This window comes from Mytilus edulis, chromosome 4 (genome assembly GCF_963676685.1).
Source record: "Mytilus edulis chromosome 4, xbMytEdul2.2, whole genome shotgun sequence".
NCBI classification, from domain to species: Eukaryota; Metazoa; Mollusca; class Bivalvia; order Mytilida; family Mytilidae; genus Mytilus; species Mytilus edulis.
The window spans coordinates 86,570,530-86,587,219 of NC_092347.1; the positions used below are offsets into that span (position 1 = coordinate 86,570,530).

At 31.7% G+C, this 16,690-nt stretch overlaps 1 protein-coding gene across 1 annotated transcript; it reads left to right on the forward strand.

Moving 5' to 3' along the window:
* Positions 1–110: 110 nt before the first annotated feature.
* LOC139520880 (THO complex subunit 3-like) lies at positions 111–10,849 on the forward strand. The gene is made up of 6 exons (XM_071313902.1): positions 111–313; positions 7,398–7,554; positions 8,197–8,401; positions 9,056–9,217; positions 9,854–9,954; positions 10,450–10,849. Exons 1-6 carry the CDS (start codon positions 137–139, stop codon positions 10,614–10,616), a joined length of 969 nt encoding a protein of 322 aa, XP_071170003.1. The 5' UTR covers positions 111–136; the 3' UTR covers positions 10,617–10,849.
* The last annotated feature ends 5,841 nt before the right edge of the window (positions 10,850–16,690 follow it).

Genomic DNA, 16,690 nt, shown 5'->3' on the forward strand with positions numbered 1-16,690 from the left:
ATAAAAATACAACATAAACTTGAATTCAATTGTTTGATGAAATATTGTACATTTTCATACGTCAAATATTCGCCAAATATGAAATATGTGTTAAAAAAAGTAGCTTGATCGGAACCAACGGACTCAAAATAGAACTATGGCTTCCTTCCATGAAACCACGAGAAAATATTTTAACAGTAACAACAGAATCAGAGAGCTTCAGGCACATTCAGCAAAAGTTCATTCTGTTGCATGGAATAGTGATGGGAAAAGACTTGCCTCTGGGTCATATGACAAAACTGTCAATGTATTTGTTTTGGATAGAGAACGGATGGTTGGTTTGCTCTTGAAACAAATTAGAACACACATTGAACGATCACAAACACACATTGAACGATCACAAACACTGAGTAGACATTATTTTTAGACCCCAAATTATCACTGAAATACCAGGGAATAAAAATGAATGAAACCCAAGATTCCTGGCAAATTAATCCATCACCTTTTCTACTTGTCAGTTTTACAATTGTGCACCATTTCTCAACAATTTGATCAAGGATTTGTATAGTTATACTATACATGCTATACTTACTGTCGCACAAATAAGCTCGATCAATAAGTACAGAGAATAAATATTTTATACAAAAATATATACTTTATAATAAAAACTTTAACCCATAATGTTGAATTGAATAAGTTCACCAGCACACTTGAAGACCTGATATTTAATTAAATTACAATCTAATTTTGACACTTGTCATAAATCACCAATCAAGCCAATAAACATGTCATTAAAGTTTTCACACCTGAGATACATTATCAAATTCATTTAATTGAATTACCTCATATAATCAGTTGGCAATTAGAATCCAATCAAAGAAGAAATTTGATAAAGTTCAAGATTACAGTGAATTGAATGAATGAATGAATACTTTATTGCAAAATTGAATTCCTTTACTTTTTTGTAAATGTCTTCACATAATCTTTGTATTGAAACTATTGTTTGTACTAAGGGAGCTACCATTTGATTTTTATGGGGGGGGGGGGGGGGAGGGTGCTAGGATGAAAATTTTTGTCCTGCATTTTTTTTAGCTGTAATCTCTGTCCTGCCTTTTTATTTTTCACGCTGTTCAGTCCTGCTGTTTTGTTTTTTTTAGTTTATCCTGACTTTTTATTACCTAAATTGTAGTCCTGACTTTTTTTTTTGCAAGTGTCTCATCCTGACTATTTTTTTTACTCAAAATTCCTGTCCTGCCTATTTTTTTCAAATTTCATCCTAGCCCCCCCCTATAAAAATCACATGGTAGCTCCCTAATAGAAATGAAAGAAATTGTATTTTTTGTGATTTAGGAGTAATGGAGGGTGTGTATTATGCCATATGTATACACTGTACATGTACTTGTTTATACTGATGAGCCGTAAGGCTCAAAGTTAATAAAGAATTGGAAAATTTGAATATTAAGAATACAAAACTGGCTCTCATTTTGTAGATAAAACTAGATAGCTGACATGAATTAAATTAAAGTGAGACCACCAATATCCCGGTATTAACTTGAATCATTTGAAAAAACAACAACATTGTATTGCATTATGACCTTTTAATAACATTGAAGGAGTAACAATTATTTGAGTTACCCTTGGAACCTCAGTCTCCAAAAACACCCAAAACACCAGACAAGTTGAAAACACCAGACAAGTTAAAAACACCTTCAAAACAGAAGGCTTTATACATGTAACTCTGAAATCTACTTACAGATTGAGGTTTGCTGATAATGGTGACTGTGACAGGCAAGATCATTAGATACTTCTTACTGACCGCTCACCTTCAGTAAAGAAAACAAAACTTAACAAGATTTCTTGGTTTAAATTAATGATAAAAAAAAGAGAAAAAAAGAGATACTAAACACTTGTGTAGATCATTTTAATATATTTCATACATCGGGTAATGTGAATTCCGTCTGGTCAACTTTTTTTTTTGAAGAAATACATTTTACAATAAAGTTTATATTTTCGTATCATATATTACCAGAAATCAACGTTGATTGGTCGAAATATTTCAAGATGTCAGACTTGCTGATAATGAAACTACAAATGTAGATTGTATTGTATGTTGAAAAAGGTGGACTATCTGGACTCCGAAAGATCGTTGATCATAGAAAGGCACACAAAAATGTAGAAAACAGTTTATCTATACATGCTATAAGTGTATACAGACATGGCTGTCTGACAAGTACAGAATAAGCAAAAAATGAGCGTAAACAAATTGTCCGCGATCTCCTGTTATGAATGGGCACTGCTTTCTGTCTATATTGCAAAAAGAATTAATAAAAAAAATAGAAAATAGCAAAATTAATAAAAAGCAAATGTAAATTAGTAAATATATGCATTATACATGTACATGTTATAGGAACAGAAGAATTGGGTCTAACACTTCCCTGCATCTTGTTTATCAGATCTTGAATGACATGTGAAATATACAATGAAATTATTGGTAATTTACGGATTATGTGAATTAAAAGACTGTTAGACATGAATTACACTTCAATCTTTTAAATCTGTCTGGCAAATTACAAACAAATGAAAAGTATGTAAAAACATTTATTAGGCATATGATAGATCAGCATCTCAAATAAACATCTGTGCTATGAGCCCATGACACGCCCGTTGCATTTTCAATCATGTCAATAAAGTTCAATAACTTCTCAATGCTACATGTATATCAGAAATTTATAAGAAAACTAAAGGGAGGTTATCTTAATAGATATAAATCAGTCAGTTTAAGCTAAATAAAAACTGCTCTAATCACTTTAATGATATATATGTAGGACTCTAATGTGCGATAGGGACGCTAAAGTACGATGGTCATGCTAAAGTGGGATGGTCTACGCTTAAGTCCAATGCCTCCATAAGCTAAAGTGCGATGGTTCGCGAAAGTATAGACATCCGAAACGTAGTTGAATTATGACGTTAACAGTCGCTTATACAAACCAAAAATTAACATGCCGGAAGATGAAATAAATAATGGAAGCGAACAGTTCAAATTAAAATGTTTACGTTTACGTTGAAATATTGTCGATTTTATTGACGAGTATAAACGTCGGTAAAATAAAGGTACACATTTTCAAGCATAAATCATAAATTGTCCATAAGACATCAGTGTGTACATTGTAGTAAAATATAACATTTACTTGCTAAGAAAGAGGTGAAAGCTCGAACAACAACCCCTTTCTTTCGCATTTAAATTAAATGTCAAAAATTCATTTAAGGGAAATATAATAGTATTTTGTGACACCTAAATAACCTTTTTAGCAAGTATTACTAGGTTTAAGTCTTCTAAATTTAGAAACAGTCACAAGACTACGGGTAAAGTAAAAGTCTATCCCATTATATGTTATATCATAGCAAACTAGAATTTGCAAAATTAAAAGACTTGATTTTAACATTATAGTGGCCTTGAGTCTTTCTCTTTTGTTCCATCACAATTTAGCGAGCAATACCATTGCACTTTAGCAAACAAACAACCGTCGTACTTTAGCGTGAGACACCATTGTACTTTAGCGTAGACCATCGCACTTTAGCGTGACCATCGCACTTTAGAGTCCTACATATATACATATTTATTGCCCAAAAACTTGAAAATCACCCCTTTTTTATAAAATTTTCATGATTTTTATACGACCGCAAAAATTTTTGGTATCACGTCGTTGTCATTGTCATCAGCGTCGTCCTAAGACGGATGGTTTCCGAATAATAACTTTAGTATAAGTAAATTGAAATCATTAAAATTTTAATAGAATGTTTATAACCACAAAAGGCAGCTTGGGATTGATTTTGGGGGTTATGGTCCCTAAGGTTAAGGAATTAGGGGCCCAAAACAAGCATTTATCTGGTGTCAGGACAATAAGTTGTGTATAAGTATTTCAATTGTTCTGAAATTGTACCACAATGTTTAATACCATAAGTAGATGCCTCAAGGTTGGTACAGTACTACCTGTGACTTTATCTTATTAATGGTGGCCATAAAAAATATGTTCACCATGGTGGCCCTATATGTCCATCGTCATACCCCCTGTTGCTTTTTTAATACACAAGGTATTACTCAAAAACTAGTCAAGGATAAAGGGAAATCTTGAATGCATTGAAGTGTTAAAATTATATAACTTACAGGTCAGGTGTCTCAGGTAAAATATACATGTATATGTTTGTCAAATTTAATAACTGTGATTATGACAAGAAATTCAAAAATAAAGTAAAATGAAACAATAAAACTACTTTTTGTAGTTGAACAAACAGCTTAATTAAAAAAAATAATTGTCTCCTGACTATTAGTTTTGATATTATACCTTTTAAATAATTTTTGATCAATTTAAGTTATTTTTTATATTAAGTCTATTTTTTTGGTAGTGAAGAATAAATAAATCTCATTTTCAAATATACTGCAAACATTTACAATGCCTGCCTTTTTCTATTGACAAGGTGTTTCTCAAATTAATTTTCTAAAAAATCAAAATGGTTTATTATTGTAGATAGACTGATCTTAACATATGATTAAGATTGTCTTTAGGACTTGCGCTAAATAAAATTAAGGCAATTCAATATTTCTTTATTGAATAAAATATTTATAAGTATTAGAAATATTCAGTACAGCAAAATTTGATAATATTTTTATTGTCATATGATTTTTTAAATATGATCCATGTTTTAGAGGTTAAGCATTTCTTTTACTTTTTGTTCTTGGGTTAGAGACATTATAATGAGAAGGTAAATAATTTTCAAATGGATTTATATCTCAAAGTTGTTTTGTTAATTTTACGGTCAAGGAATAGGTGTTCTTCATTGACCTACAAGAGGCAGTTTACACATTCTATCCTTTCTAGGAATTTTATATTGTCCACTATTTTCTATTTCTAAATTATGACCCAAAATTCTCTACCTTAATTGACACAATCAAGTTAACTTTAATACAGTTTTTATCATAAGTTATTATTTTTAGATTTTTCTTTAAATTCATTTTTTATTAAGGACTTTAAAAGTCTTAATTCATTCAAGTCCCTGCAATTATTAACTTTATCTAAAAGGCCTAGGTTGATTGAAATATTCTTTGTAAATGTATACCAAGAATATGTATCATGCCAGTCCAGCACTATCGACAATATAATACACTGGAAAAAAAAATGATTTAATTAATAGACCATTAAAGTGTCACTTTATTTTTTCTGGAGACAAATTTTGAAAGAAATTAACCAAACTGAAGATAACATATTTAATAAGTTTCAAGACAATTTCTTTAAATAATTTCTTTTCATAAGATTCACTTGATTCAGATATATAAGAACATTTTTCATTATGATTAGCATTTTTAAAGAACAATTATCAAAATTTGATGATAACTAGGTGGACATTTGGAAAATAAGTCTTTTCGGTGATTGTTTGTGCACAACTCTTGTTTTGAGATTTGAAGAAAATTTAGATAAACAAAATTAGTTTTTCCTAAACCATATAATGGTACTTTTAGTTTTCCTGAATAATATTAGATGTTATCAAAATCTATTGTAAACGGATTGATATTGATCATCTTATTTTGTTAAGAAACCAAATTGTTTAATTACTTTCATTTTTTTTATTTAAAATATCACTTGCATGATTATTAGTTATTATTAATAGTGATAAATCATTTAATAATGTTAACAAACAATTGAATACAATGTACATCATGTACATTTATATAAACCTTTTACTTAAAAAACAATAATTAAAAGTCTGTTTATTTCAAATGCTATAGTCAATAACTTTGGCTTTGACTTTTGCCATTTCGACTCAAGATTCTTACTAAAAAGTAATTAAAAGAATAAGAAACAAAAAAGTAAGAAACAAAACAAACAAAAATGAAAAAAAAAACAGTTAAAAAATAAAAAATTTAAATAACATTAAAGACAAAAAATAATAATAAATTAACAGAGTAAAACAATACTTTATTCTACATTTTCAAAAAAAGGTGAAATGTCAATTTTAAAAGAAACCCAAGTTACCTGTACAGGTAAATTTTAATGAAACATACCAGCTGAGAACTTCAACCCTGATTGATTTTAACAGGTAACATCATTAGATATAAAAAATCTGCCCATGATTTATGACCCCCAATAAATGGCTAACATCTCAAGATTGAATACCCCAATAAATGTTCACCATTGGATGTTGACCATGCAAGAGGGTGGACATAACTAAGAGGAAGTCACAGGCTGTACTGTACATTGTATATATTTTAGGGTTTATGGGGCAAACAGTCTAGGAATAAAGGACCAAAAAGAGGCCAAAAACAAGCATTTTTGTAGTCAAGACAATAAATTGGACTTCTCTTTCTTTGTCCAGAATGGTTGTTTAATCATCTTAAACCAATGATTTATTAATTCTTCAGCTTCTATCTGCCCTGAAATTTTCTGATGAATACAACAACCGGCTGTTGGGTTGCTGCCCCTGAATTGGTAATTTTTAAGGAAGTTTTGCGGTTTTTGGTTATTATCTTGAATACTATTTTATAAAAGATAGAGATAAACTGTAAACAGCAATAATGTTCAGCTAAGTAGGATCCACAAATAAGTCAACATGATCAAAATTGTCAGTTGACCCCTTAAGGAGTTATTGCCCTTTATAGTCATTTTTTAATAATTTTCATAAATTTTGTAAATTTTTGTAAATTTTAACAATATTTTCTTCTGTAACTAATGGGCCAAGTTCATTATAAATAGTGATAATTGTAAGAAGCAAGAATGTTCAGTAACGTATGATCTACAAACATATCACCATTACCAAAACACAATTTTGTCATGAATCCATCTGTGTCCTTTGTTTAATATGCACATACTGATAGACCAAGGTGAGCGACACAAGCTCTTAAGAGCCTCTAGTTTGTTTTTATCTTGAATACTATTATAGATAGAGATAAACTGTAAACAGCAATAATGTTTAGCAAAGTAAGATCTACAAATAAGTCAACATGACCAAAATGGTCAGTTGACCCCTTTTAAAGGAGTTATTGCCCTTTATAGTCAATTTTAACAATTTTCATTAATTTTTGTTAATTTTTCTTCATTTTAAGCAAAAAAAAATTTAAGTTCATTAGACCACATTCATTCTATGTCAGAAACCTATGCTGTGTCAACTATTTAATCACAATCCAAATTCAGAGCTGTATCCATCTTGAATGTTGTGTTCATACTTGCCCCAACCGTTCAGGGTTCTACCTCTGCGATCGTATAAAGATGCGCCCTGCGGAGCATCTTGTTCAACTCGGAAGCGTAAAATCTAAAACTTACAAAAATCAAAAGGGAGCTTACAACAATAGAAATAAACATTTACTATTTATTATTAATATAAAGCATAATACACAAGTTTATAATAGTACATGTTATTTTTTGTAGAGTAAAGATTTGACCTTCAGAGGTCATGGTGATAGTGTAGACCAACTTTGCTGGCACCCTAAGAATCCAGATCAGCTAGTAACAGCCAGTGGAGATAAAACTGTCAGAATCTGGGATGCTAGAACAAACAAGGCTGTTGCCACAGTGAACACAAAAGGTATGACATATATTATCAGAACATGAGAAATCATGTAGATGGGTTCTATACATATAAGCTGTTAAAAATTGTATATATGTAATGTACATGTAGCATAACGTAGAAGGATTATTGTAAGTCAATAGATATTAGCTTTCAGGTTCTTAAACAATAAATGCTTGTAATCAAATAATAAAGTTGAAGTTGAAGTTTTAATTTCATAGCTAAAGTTTGCTTGATCAGATGGTTGACCATCAATTGATCATGAACACTTTATTTCCAAAAGTCCATCCAAATGATTGACATAATTCAAGTTCAGATTAAAAACTCATTCTCTGAAGTCATTGAAGAGCTTTATACCTATAGATAATTAGGCCACAATTAAAAATATTTTGGTTTGCCCAAACCCTACCCAAAGGTTGAGACATTTTTTTTTTTAAAGAGAAATTGAAGTATCGGGTGTATATTAGTCTTCATGCCTATCTGATTAAAAAAAACTTCTTCAAATCAGGACAATAAAAGAATTTGAGTAGGCAGCTTTTTTCTGGGTAGGTAGCGTTTGGGCAAACAAACCTATACTTTTTTATGGCCTTACTGTCTAGTCCATAGGATTTTGATGTACTTTTTTTCTCATTTTTATTTTACCATGTTTTAACATTGCAGGTGAAAACATTAATATTTGCTGGTCACCAGATGGCACTACAATAGCTGTTGGAAACAAAGAAGATCTGATAACATTTATAGATGTACGTAGTCACAGATCAAAAGCTGAAGAACAGTTTAAATTTGAAATCAATGAAATCTCATGGAACAATGATGGAGACCTATTTTTCTTAACGAGTGGTCAAGGAAACATTCATATAATGAGGTAATAAAGTGTGTATTTTTAACTCAAGCTTTGCTGGTAATCATCTTTATATAGTTGTGGTATGATGTATGATGATAAGATATTGCTCCATGGCAGTCTCTCTTAGCTTGGGGGGTCATTAGGGGAGGGTTTAGTTATGATCCCAAATCTGTTTTTTGGTTGTTTTGAGAATCCTGTTTCCAGCTTGTAGTTTCAATTGTTCTGCAAGACTTATTTTCCTGTTATTATTCATTATAATTTGACTTTCATGTGTCACTTTTAAAGAAAAATCAGATAATTTTGCATCACGCTTAGGCCCCAATGAGACCCACTTAGGTTTCATCCATTAACGTACATTTACTTGGGAGTTATTATAATTTTTACATTTATTATGTCATTGTTACCATGTTAACTTATTGCTTAAAATAAAAAACTATTCATTCCAAAAAAATATGTACACTTATTGCTTGTTATTGGTAAACAATGGACAGAACTTGAGAAACAATTGTTTCTTTGAATCAGGAAAAGCTGCATACAAATTAGCCATGAATTTTCATATGAAACTTTATATTTTTTATTACAAAACCTATGTCGTTTGCATGTATTTATTATTAAAAGCATTGCAAAGCATTTCTGAATTGAGTGAATTGACAGAAATTATTTATTTAACTTCAGTTATCCAGAACTAAAGATGCAGCACCTACTACATGGCCACCCAGCAAACTGTATCTGTATAGAGTTTGATCCTATGGGTAAATACTTCGCCACAGGAAGTGCCGATGCTCTGTGTAGTCTCTGGGATGTGGGAGAACTCGTCTGTGTTAGAACTTTTGCCAGGTAAATATTGGTATTTATTTTTTTTAGAGATTAATCAATGTGTTATATTTGTATTTATTATTATTTGTTTTTGAATTTCAATGAATTATTCAATTGAAGTAGAATATATATGAAAATACATTAAATTTTATTTTAATTGAACAGTTAGGCAGATAACTTGTTTTCTATCTAATTCTTAGCTAATTTTATCTCTGTTTAATTGATCTGTCTAAAATTTTATTATCCTCTTATATCTATTATGATAGATATATTATTAAAAATTTCTATTTTAATCTATCAGTATTGAATTGTATACAAACATGTCTTGATGCAAAGGGACATAACTTATGCATGACCCCATTATTTGAAAAGAACTATTATTTTTGAAATTGCAGAAAAAGTGTTTAAGATCTTTGTATATTGATCAAAATTCTATGAAAAAGCCCAGAATCAACCACTTTATTATTTGAAGTCTGCTATTAATACAAATCTCAATGATTAAATTTTTTTGAATGTTTAAAATTATCAGCAAGTTTCATGAAATTTATGATAAGAAAAATGGTACATTGTAAATTATATATGTACACTGTCTTATATACAGCAATGCATTACTGTATACACTTAGAATATATATATGATTGTCTAGAATGATTGTAGGTTAGAATGGCCAGTGAGAACATTGAGTTTTAGCCATGATGGTAAAATGTTAGCCTCAGCCTCAGAGGACCTTGTGATTGATATTTCTGATGTAGAAACCGGTAGGCAGAGGTCTTAAAACAATAAATAAAGCATGATTTATAGACACATCTCTTTAATTTCTATTTGGATTTCATTTGAACATATTTTTAAATCCAGATTTGTAATTTTTAACAAAATACATGATAGACAGGCAAGGGGAGACAATTTTGCATGTATATTCTTGCAATTACAATAAAAATGCTATGTTTTTCACGAAGTAGAAGAGCAAAATACCTGCAACATCCTTTCCCGCCTTCTCAATAAATGTAGAGCAATTTAGTTATTTAGATTTTTATGTTACAAAATGATGTGTATAGCCAAACAAAGTTGTATAAGTTATAACTACTAATTATATTAAGTTGTGCAAGTTCAACTAAACTATAAACAAAGGAAGATAACTCCAATTTTAATTAAGTTCACTTAGCTGAATGAAAACAATCATTGCAATTTAGTGATCGAAAAAAGTTTGATTTTAATTAACAAATTGTAAATGCACATAACACTATTTATTTTAGGTGAAAAGGTAACAGAAGTGACGTGTGAGACACCTACCTTTACTGTAGCATGGCATCCTAAGAGATATTTATTGGCCTATGCTTGTGACGACAAGTACGAGAGAGATCAACGAGACAGAGACAGGGATGTGGGTACTGTTAGAGTATTTGGTTTCCCAAGTGACTGAAAGATTTATTATAGTTATACTGGAAGTAATTAAGTACTTTGTACAGGCAGTTCAAGGATGAACTGGTCTGGTGATCAAAGAGACAGATATCATTGTGTCTATCTCATGTACAATGTAAGATCTTGACCAGTGGTAGAAACAATGTTCTGCAGGATCTTTTTACATCATTGTTGTAATATTTGTTGAATATGGCAGCTTGTTATCAAATGAACAGAATAAAATGTAAGGAAAGATTTTTTCTTTATTCATGTTATTATATCTTACTTTTTGGATAAAAAAAAAAGATTTTAAACCCATAATACAGGTAGTATACTATGTCATAAACCGAGCCAAAAGACCAATGCTGCAATATTATTGGTAATTCACATCCATTTGTAATTTGTATGTTTTATTGATTATATCATATCATTTCTTAGTTGCTGCATCTAAGTGCAATATATTTGATATTCAATGTATGCCTGTCTGGAAAGGGACTTCTCAGTTTTACCTCTTCTTCAGGGTTTAAAGGACTTATATTAAGTTTATGTTTTTATTGAAAAAGATTTCAAAGTATCACCAATTATAAATCTGCTTCTTTTATTCTTTAGATTTCCTTTTGAGATTAGTCCAATATTGTCCCATGGCCCCAGCAAGTCTTAAAAAGGCAGTCCGATATCAAAGCAATCTTGGCACAACATTGAGCTGTACCTTCATAATTGGTTCTACCTCATTGGTCTCATTAAAGCATTCTTGTCTTGATTTAATAGGTTGTGTGTGATCCTTGGATGGGTAAAACTATGCATTATACTTTAAAACTGATATATGTTCCTTCTCTGATATGCACATGTACACAGAATTATGTTGTAAGAGAAAAAATTGGTAGACGAGTCAGCATACAGTACCTGGTTTATAGGTGATATGAACACACAAATCTTGCTGTACCTGACTGTTTAGCACAAAGGTTCATATTAACATTTCATTTACATGTAAGATGACAAGCTGTAAAGTACATATATATCCATTGTGGTGCAGTACTGATTCAGATGAAGATTTTAGGATTAGGTAATTTTAAAAGGCTGACTTACAGATCAGTTTTAAATGGTCTGATGGATTGTTAAGGTATACATACCTGTCTCTCAGGGGTCATCATTTTTACCTGCATCACGGAGGGCAAAAGCAGGTTTGGTAACCACTTGACTCTGTCTGTCTGTCAGTTTTATTGGCTTCTATGGAGGGAAATGATTAAATAATTGGTCTGTAGCTTGGTAAAGTTGAGTTATAGCAAGTTAGTTATTTTTTAGCTCACCTGGCCCGAAGGGCCAAGTGAGCTTTTCCCATCACTTGGCGTCCGGCGTCCGTCGTCCGTCGTCGTCCTGCGTCCGTCGTCCGGCGTTAACTTTTACAAAAATCTTCTCCTCTGAAACTACTGGGCCAAATTTAACCAAACTTGGCCACAATCATCATTGGGGTATCTAGTTTAAAAAATGTGTCTGGTGACCCGGCCAACCAACCAAGATGGCCGCCATGGCTAAAAATAGAACATAGGGGTAAAATGCAGTTTTTGGCTTATAACTCAAAAACCAAAGCATTTAGAGCAAATCTGACAAGGGGTAATATTGTTCATCAGGTCAAGATCTATCTGCCCTGAAATTTTCAGATGAATCGGACATTTCGTTGTTGGGTTGCTGCCTCTGAAATGGTAATTTTAAGAAAATTTTGCTGTTTTTGGTTTTTATCTTGAATATTATTATAGATAGAGATAAACTGTAAACAGCAATAATGTTCAGCAAAGTAAGATCTACAAATAAGTCAACATGACCAAAATGGTCAGTTGACCACTTTAGGAGTTATTGCCCTTTATTGTCAATTTTTAACCATTTTTCGTAAATCTTAGTAATCTTTTAGAAAAATCTTCTCCTCTTAAACTACTGGGCCAAATTTAACCAAACTTGGCCATAATCATCATAGGGGTATCTAGTTTAAAAAATGTGTCCGGTGACCCGGCCAACCAACCAAGATGGCTGCATGGCTAAAAATAGAACATAGGGGTAAAATGCAGTTTTTGGCTTGTAACTCAAAAACCAAAGTATCTGACAGGAAGTAAAATTGTTGATCAGGTCACAATCTATCTGCCCTGGAATTTTCAGATGAATCGGATAATTGGTTGTTAGGTTGCTGCCCCTGAATTGGTAATTTTGAGGAAATTTTGCTGTTTTTTTGTTATTATCTTGAATATTATTATAGATAGAGATAAACTGTAAACAGCAATAATTTACAGCAAATTAAGAACTAAAAATAAGTCAGAATGACCAAAATAGTCAATTGACCCCCTAAGGAGTTATTGCCCTTCATAGTCAATTTTTAACAATTTTCTTAAAATTTGAAGATTTTCAATAACATTTTCCACAGAAAGTACTGTTATAGAGAGATAATTGTAACCAGCAAGAATGTTTAGTAAAGTAAGATCTACAAACACATCACCATCACCAAAACACAATTTTGTCATGAATCCATCTGTGTCCATTGTTTAATTTCACATAGACCAAGGTGAGCGACACAGGCTCTTTAGAGCCTCTAGTTTTCAACCTTAACATTTTTGCAGTCTTATAATGGTATGAAGTTGTAGTTTTCTGAAGACATTTTGGTTATCAGACAATACATTAATTTATAAGTGTGTGGATCTCTATGAAATTGTACTACAAGGTTCCACCAAAGGAAGGTTGGGACTGATTTTGGGGGTTATTGTCTGAACTGTTTTAAGAATTGGGGGCCATAGAAGGGTAAAAAACAAAAATCTTGTGTCGGGACAATAACTTGTGAATTGATTTATGGATATCTTTGAAACTGTACCCCAGCAGGGGCGGATGCAGGAATTTTCGAAAGGGGGGGTGCTAACCCAGGACAAAGGGGGGGGGGGGGGTGCAGGGGGGGGGGGTGCAAAACATATGTCCCGATACAAATGCATTGATCGGCAAAAATAAAGGGGGGGTGCGCACCCCCGGAACCCCCCCCCCCCCTGGATCCGCCACTGCCCAGGATTCAATACTTAAAACGGATGATTGGGAATTATTTTGGGGTTGTGGCCCAAAAAACATTTTGGAGTAATTGGCCAAAAACAGATTTTTCGGCCATTCTGTATGTATGTGTCTGTCCCAAGTTATGAGCTTGTAATTCAGTGGTTGTCGTTTGCTGATGTGTTATATATTTTGTTTTTCGTTCATTTTTGTACATTTTTTTTCAAGTTTGAATTGTTAAACATTTGTCTTTTCGTGGCCGTTTATAGCTGACTATGCGGTATGGGCTATGGCTTTATGGTGACCTATCGTTGTTAATTTCTTTGTCATTTGGTCTCTTGCAGAGAGTTGTATCATTGGCAATCATAACACATCTTTTTTTTTATACATACGTTAATTTTTGTAGAACATTGAACGTTCGAAAATGGGAAACAACAAAGTTATCAAACATACTTTATTTTCGACTGATATGAAGAGCTACAGCCTGTTTTTGAGTACTTTAAAACTTGAAACGAGGACTATAAAATTTATGACAACCAGACAAAACTTCTATAGTCTATGGTGCATAAAATACTATAAGATAAATAAAAAAATATTGATCACACTATGCATAGAAATCTAGCTATTGGCAGCATCTATTCCGAATGCTGAATACTGAAATGTATACATCTGCAAATTTTGCAAAAGTGATGCAGAAGCAAAAGAACCAAGTGTTATGGTAGCACCTTTATGGTGCCAGTCTCAAAAAGAAATCATAAAAAAGCAAGGCATTGGTTTTGTAAAGCTGGTAATTAAAAGCAGTTTGAGGTTGTTTGGTGTTCCTTTTGGTTTCAAAACTAATAGGATATTTTCCTTAAAGTTAAAAATCAGAATGTCGATTTTTGAGTTTGTATGCTTTGCTTATGTGTATCATATGTTTTTTTTAAAGATTATTTTATACCTCCTATTAAAGAAAAAAAGTACTAGTATAAATCAGTTTAATATTTTACTTTTAATTTTTTTTTAAAAGACATGCTTTTAGAGACTGTAAATAATTTTAATTTTAATATTTACGTTTTGTATAAATGCTTAAAAAAGACATAGTTGTATACATATTTCTTATTGTAGTGTATGTTTTTTTTTTTATTTCTAGTTTTAATTTCTATACTTCTATATTAATCTTAATAAAGACCGGCAAGGAGGCTATTTTGCAGGAGCCGGTAAAACAGCCCCTAAGAGACTAATTTTTACTGTTCATTGCTGAATGTTATGTTTCTGTTTTTTTCTAATACTATAACTTCTATAAGCTTAAATGTCATCTGTATTTGGTGTATGAAATGAATATGTATGGTGTACAAGTTTGTCTTGACATTATCATCTGACCATCAACATAACCTGATTTTTAGGGTATCTGGGTTCATCTTTAGTTTTCCTGGTTAAGTTTGTTTCGTATAAACTATATGCAATAGATCAACTATATTTGATGCATGTAATGATTGTAAAGTGTACATGTCCGTCTGGTATCTGACCTTAGCCTCGTTTTCCTGATTCCTTTTCGATATTAAGTTTTACTGGTTAATTTGTTTCTTAGATGGCATTGCTCAATAGGTTAACTATAATTAAAGCAAATTTGAGGTATATTTATTTCCATTTGGGTGTATCTGATCCTGACCCCAGTGTCTTGGATCCTGTTCAGTTGTGATAGTAAAGCTTTATAGTTACGACCATCAACATAATATCAAAGCACTGGCTACGATTACATGAAAAAAATTACATTCCCGTATGTTGTTTATGGGAGCATGTTTTAGCCTGACGCATTTTGGTGAAACCACTCTAAGCAACCATCACAAACGAGTGATGCAGTAATGTGCACGTCTGTTTTGCATACTGTTCAATATAATTCTGCATTATCCCTTTTTGAAGTTAAAGAAACTTTCAATGTCTGTCATGATTCATATGAAAACATACTTTTTTACTCTTTGCGATGTTTTTATTATATTGTGAAGGCAATTTAATGATGTAAATATTTGCCGAAATGTTGAAACTGGTGGAATCATGCTTTCTCTTTCCAAGTCCAGATATGATGTGATCGTAATTTTGTTCTTATTGGCAAAAAAAAAATTAAAAATAAGCATCACAATTATAAGGTTTAAGTTTAATAAATCTTGCGTACATTGAAGTGCATTAATATGTTACAATAACGCAATGTTTGTAACGATTACATTCGTAATTAATTGGATCCTTACCCAACCCTGTATTCCGCAAATTAGTCTCCAATGTAACAATAATTTTATTATTATTGTTACATTTCCATGTAACCGTAGCCAGTGCCTAATATCAATGGTTTGTAAAGAAGGTCTTGCCTGTGACACACAGGTGTTGCTTTACAGAACGTGGCAGTGACATCATTGTCTTTGCGTCAACAATTGTTAAGCAGAATAGACCTTGCTACTGACCAGTGACTTTCAATTAATAACTAATTTTCAATACTAACAGTTCTGCTAAAGATACTTTAATAGAAACTACTTATGATAGACAATTATATTTTCTATTAAGTTGCATTGATATCCGTACATCTCAGTTTGAAGATCATTTATCTATGGTTCCTATTGAAAAGAATTATTTTAATAGTTGGTGTGTGAATGATCAGTTATGCTAACGGATACATGTCACCTACCTCAACCAATCGCATGCTGATTAACTACTGATCATGTTGTGAAACGTGCAGTATTTCACATTTGAGAAAGAGACATAATAGCGCGGTTTTAAATTGTCTGATTATTTGACTTTTGAGCTATACCTGTCCAGTCTCATGGGTCCTCATTTTTATGAAACTTTCAGTAATTCATATTTGAGAAAGATATCGATATCATTTTCCACGTACATAATGAGAAATTTTTCTCAAAAGATTGCCGTCCTTTTAGGGGAGTCGATATGATTTATTTGGAATAAACACGAAAAACAAGGATTTTTCAAATTCAAGCACAAAGAAAGAATGAAAATTTCATAGTCAAATTGCTCATCTCATGTTCAAAGTTTCTTCAAGTTTAGAGGCGACATATCTAAAAAAATTTGATTACCTTGTTTCCATGGAAACAAATC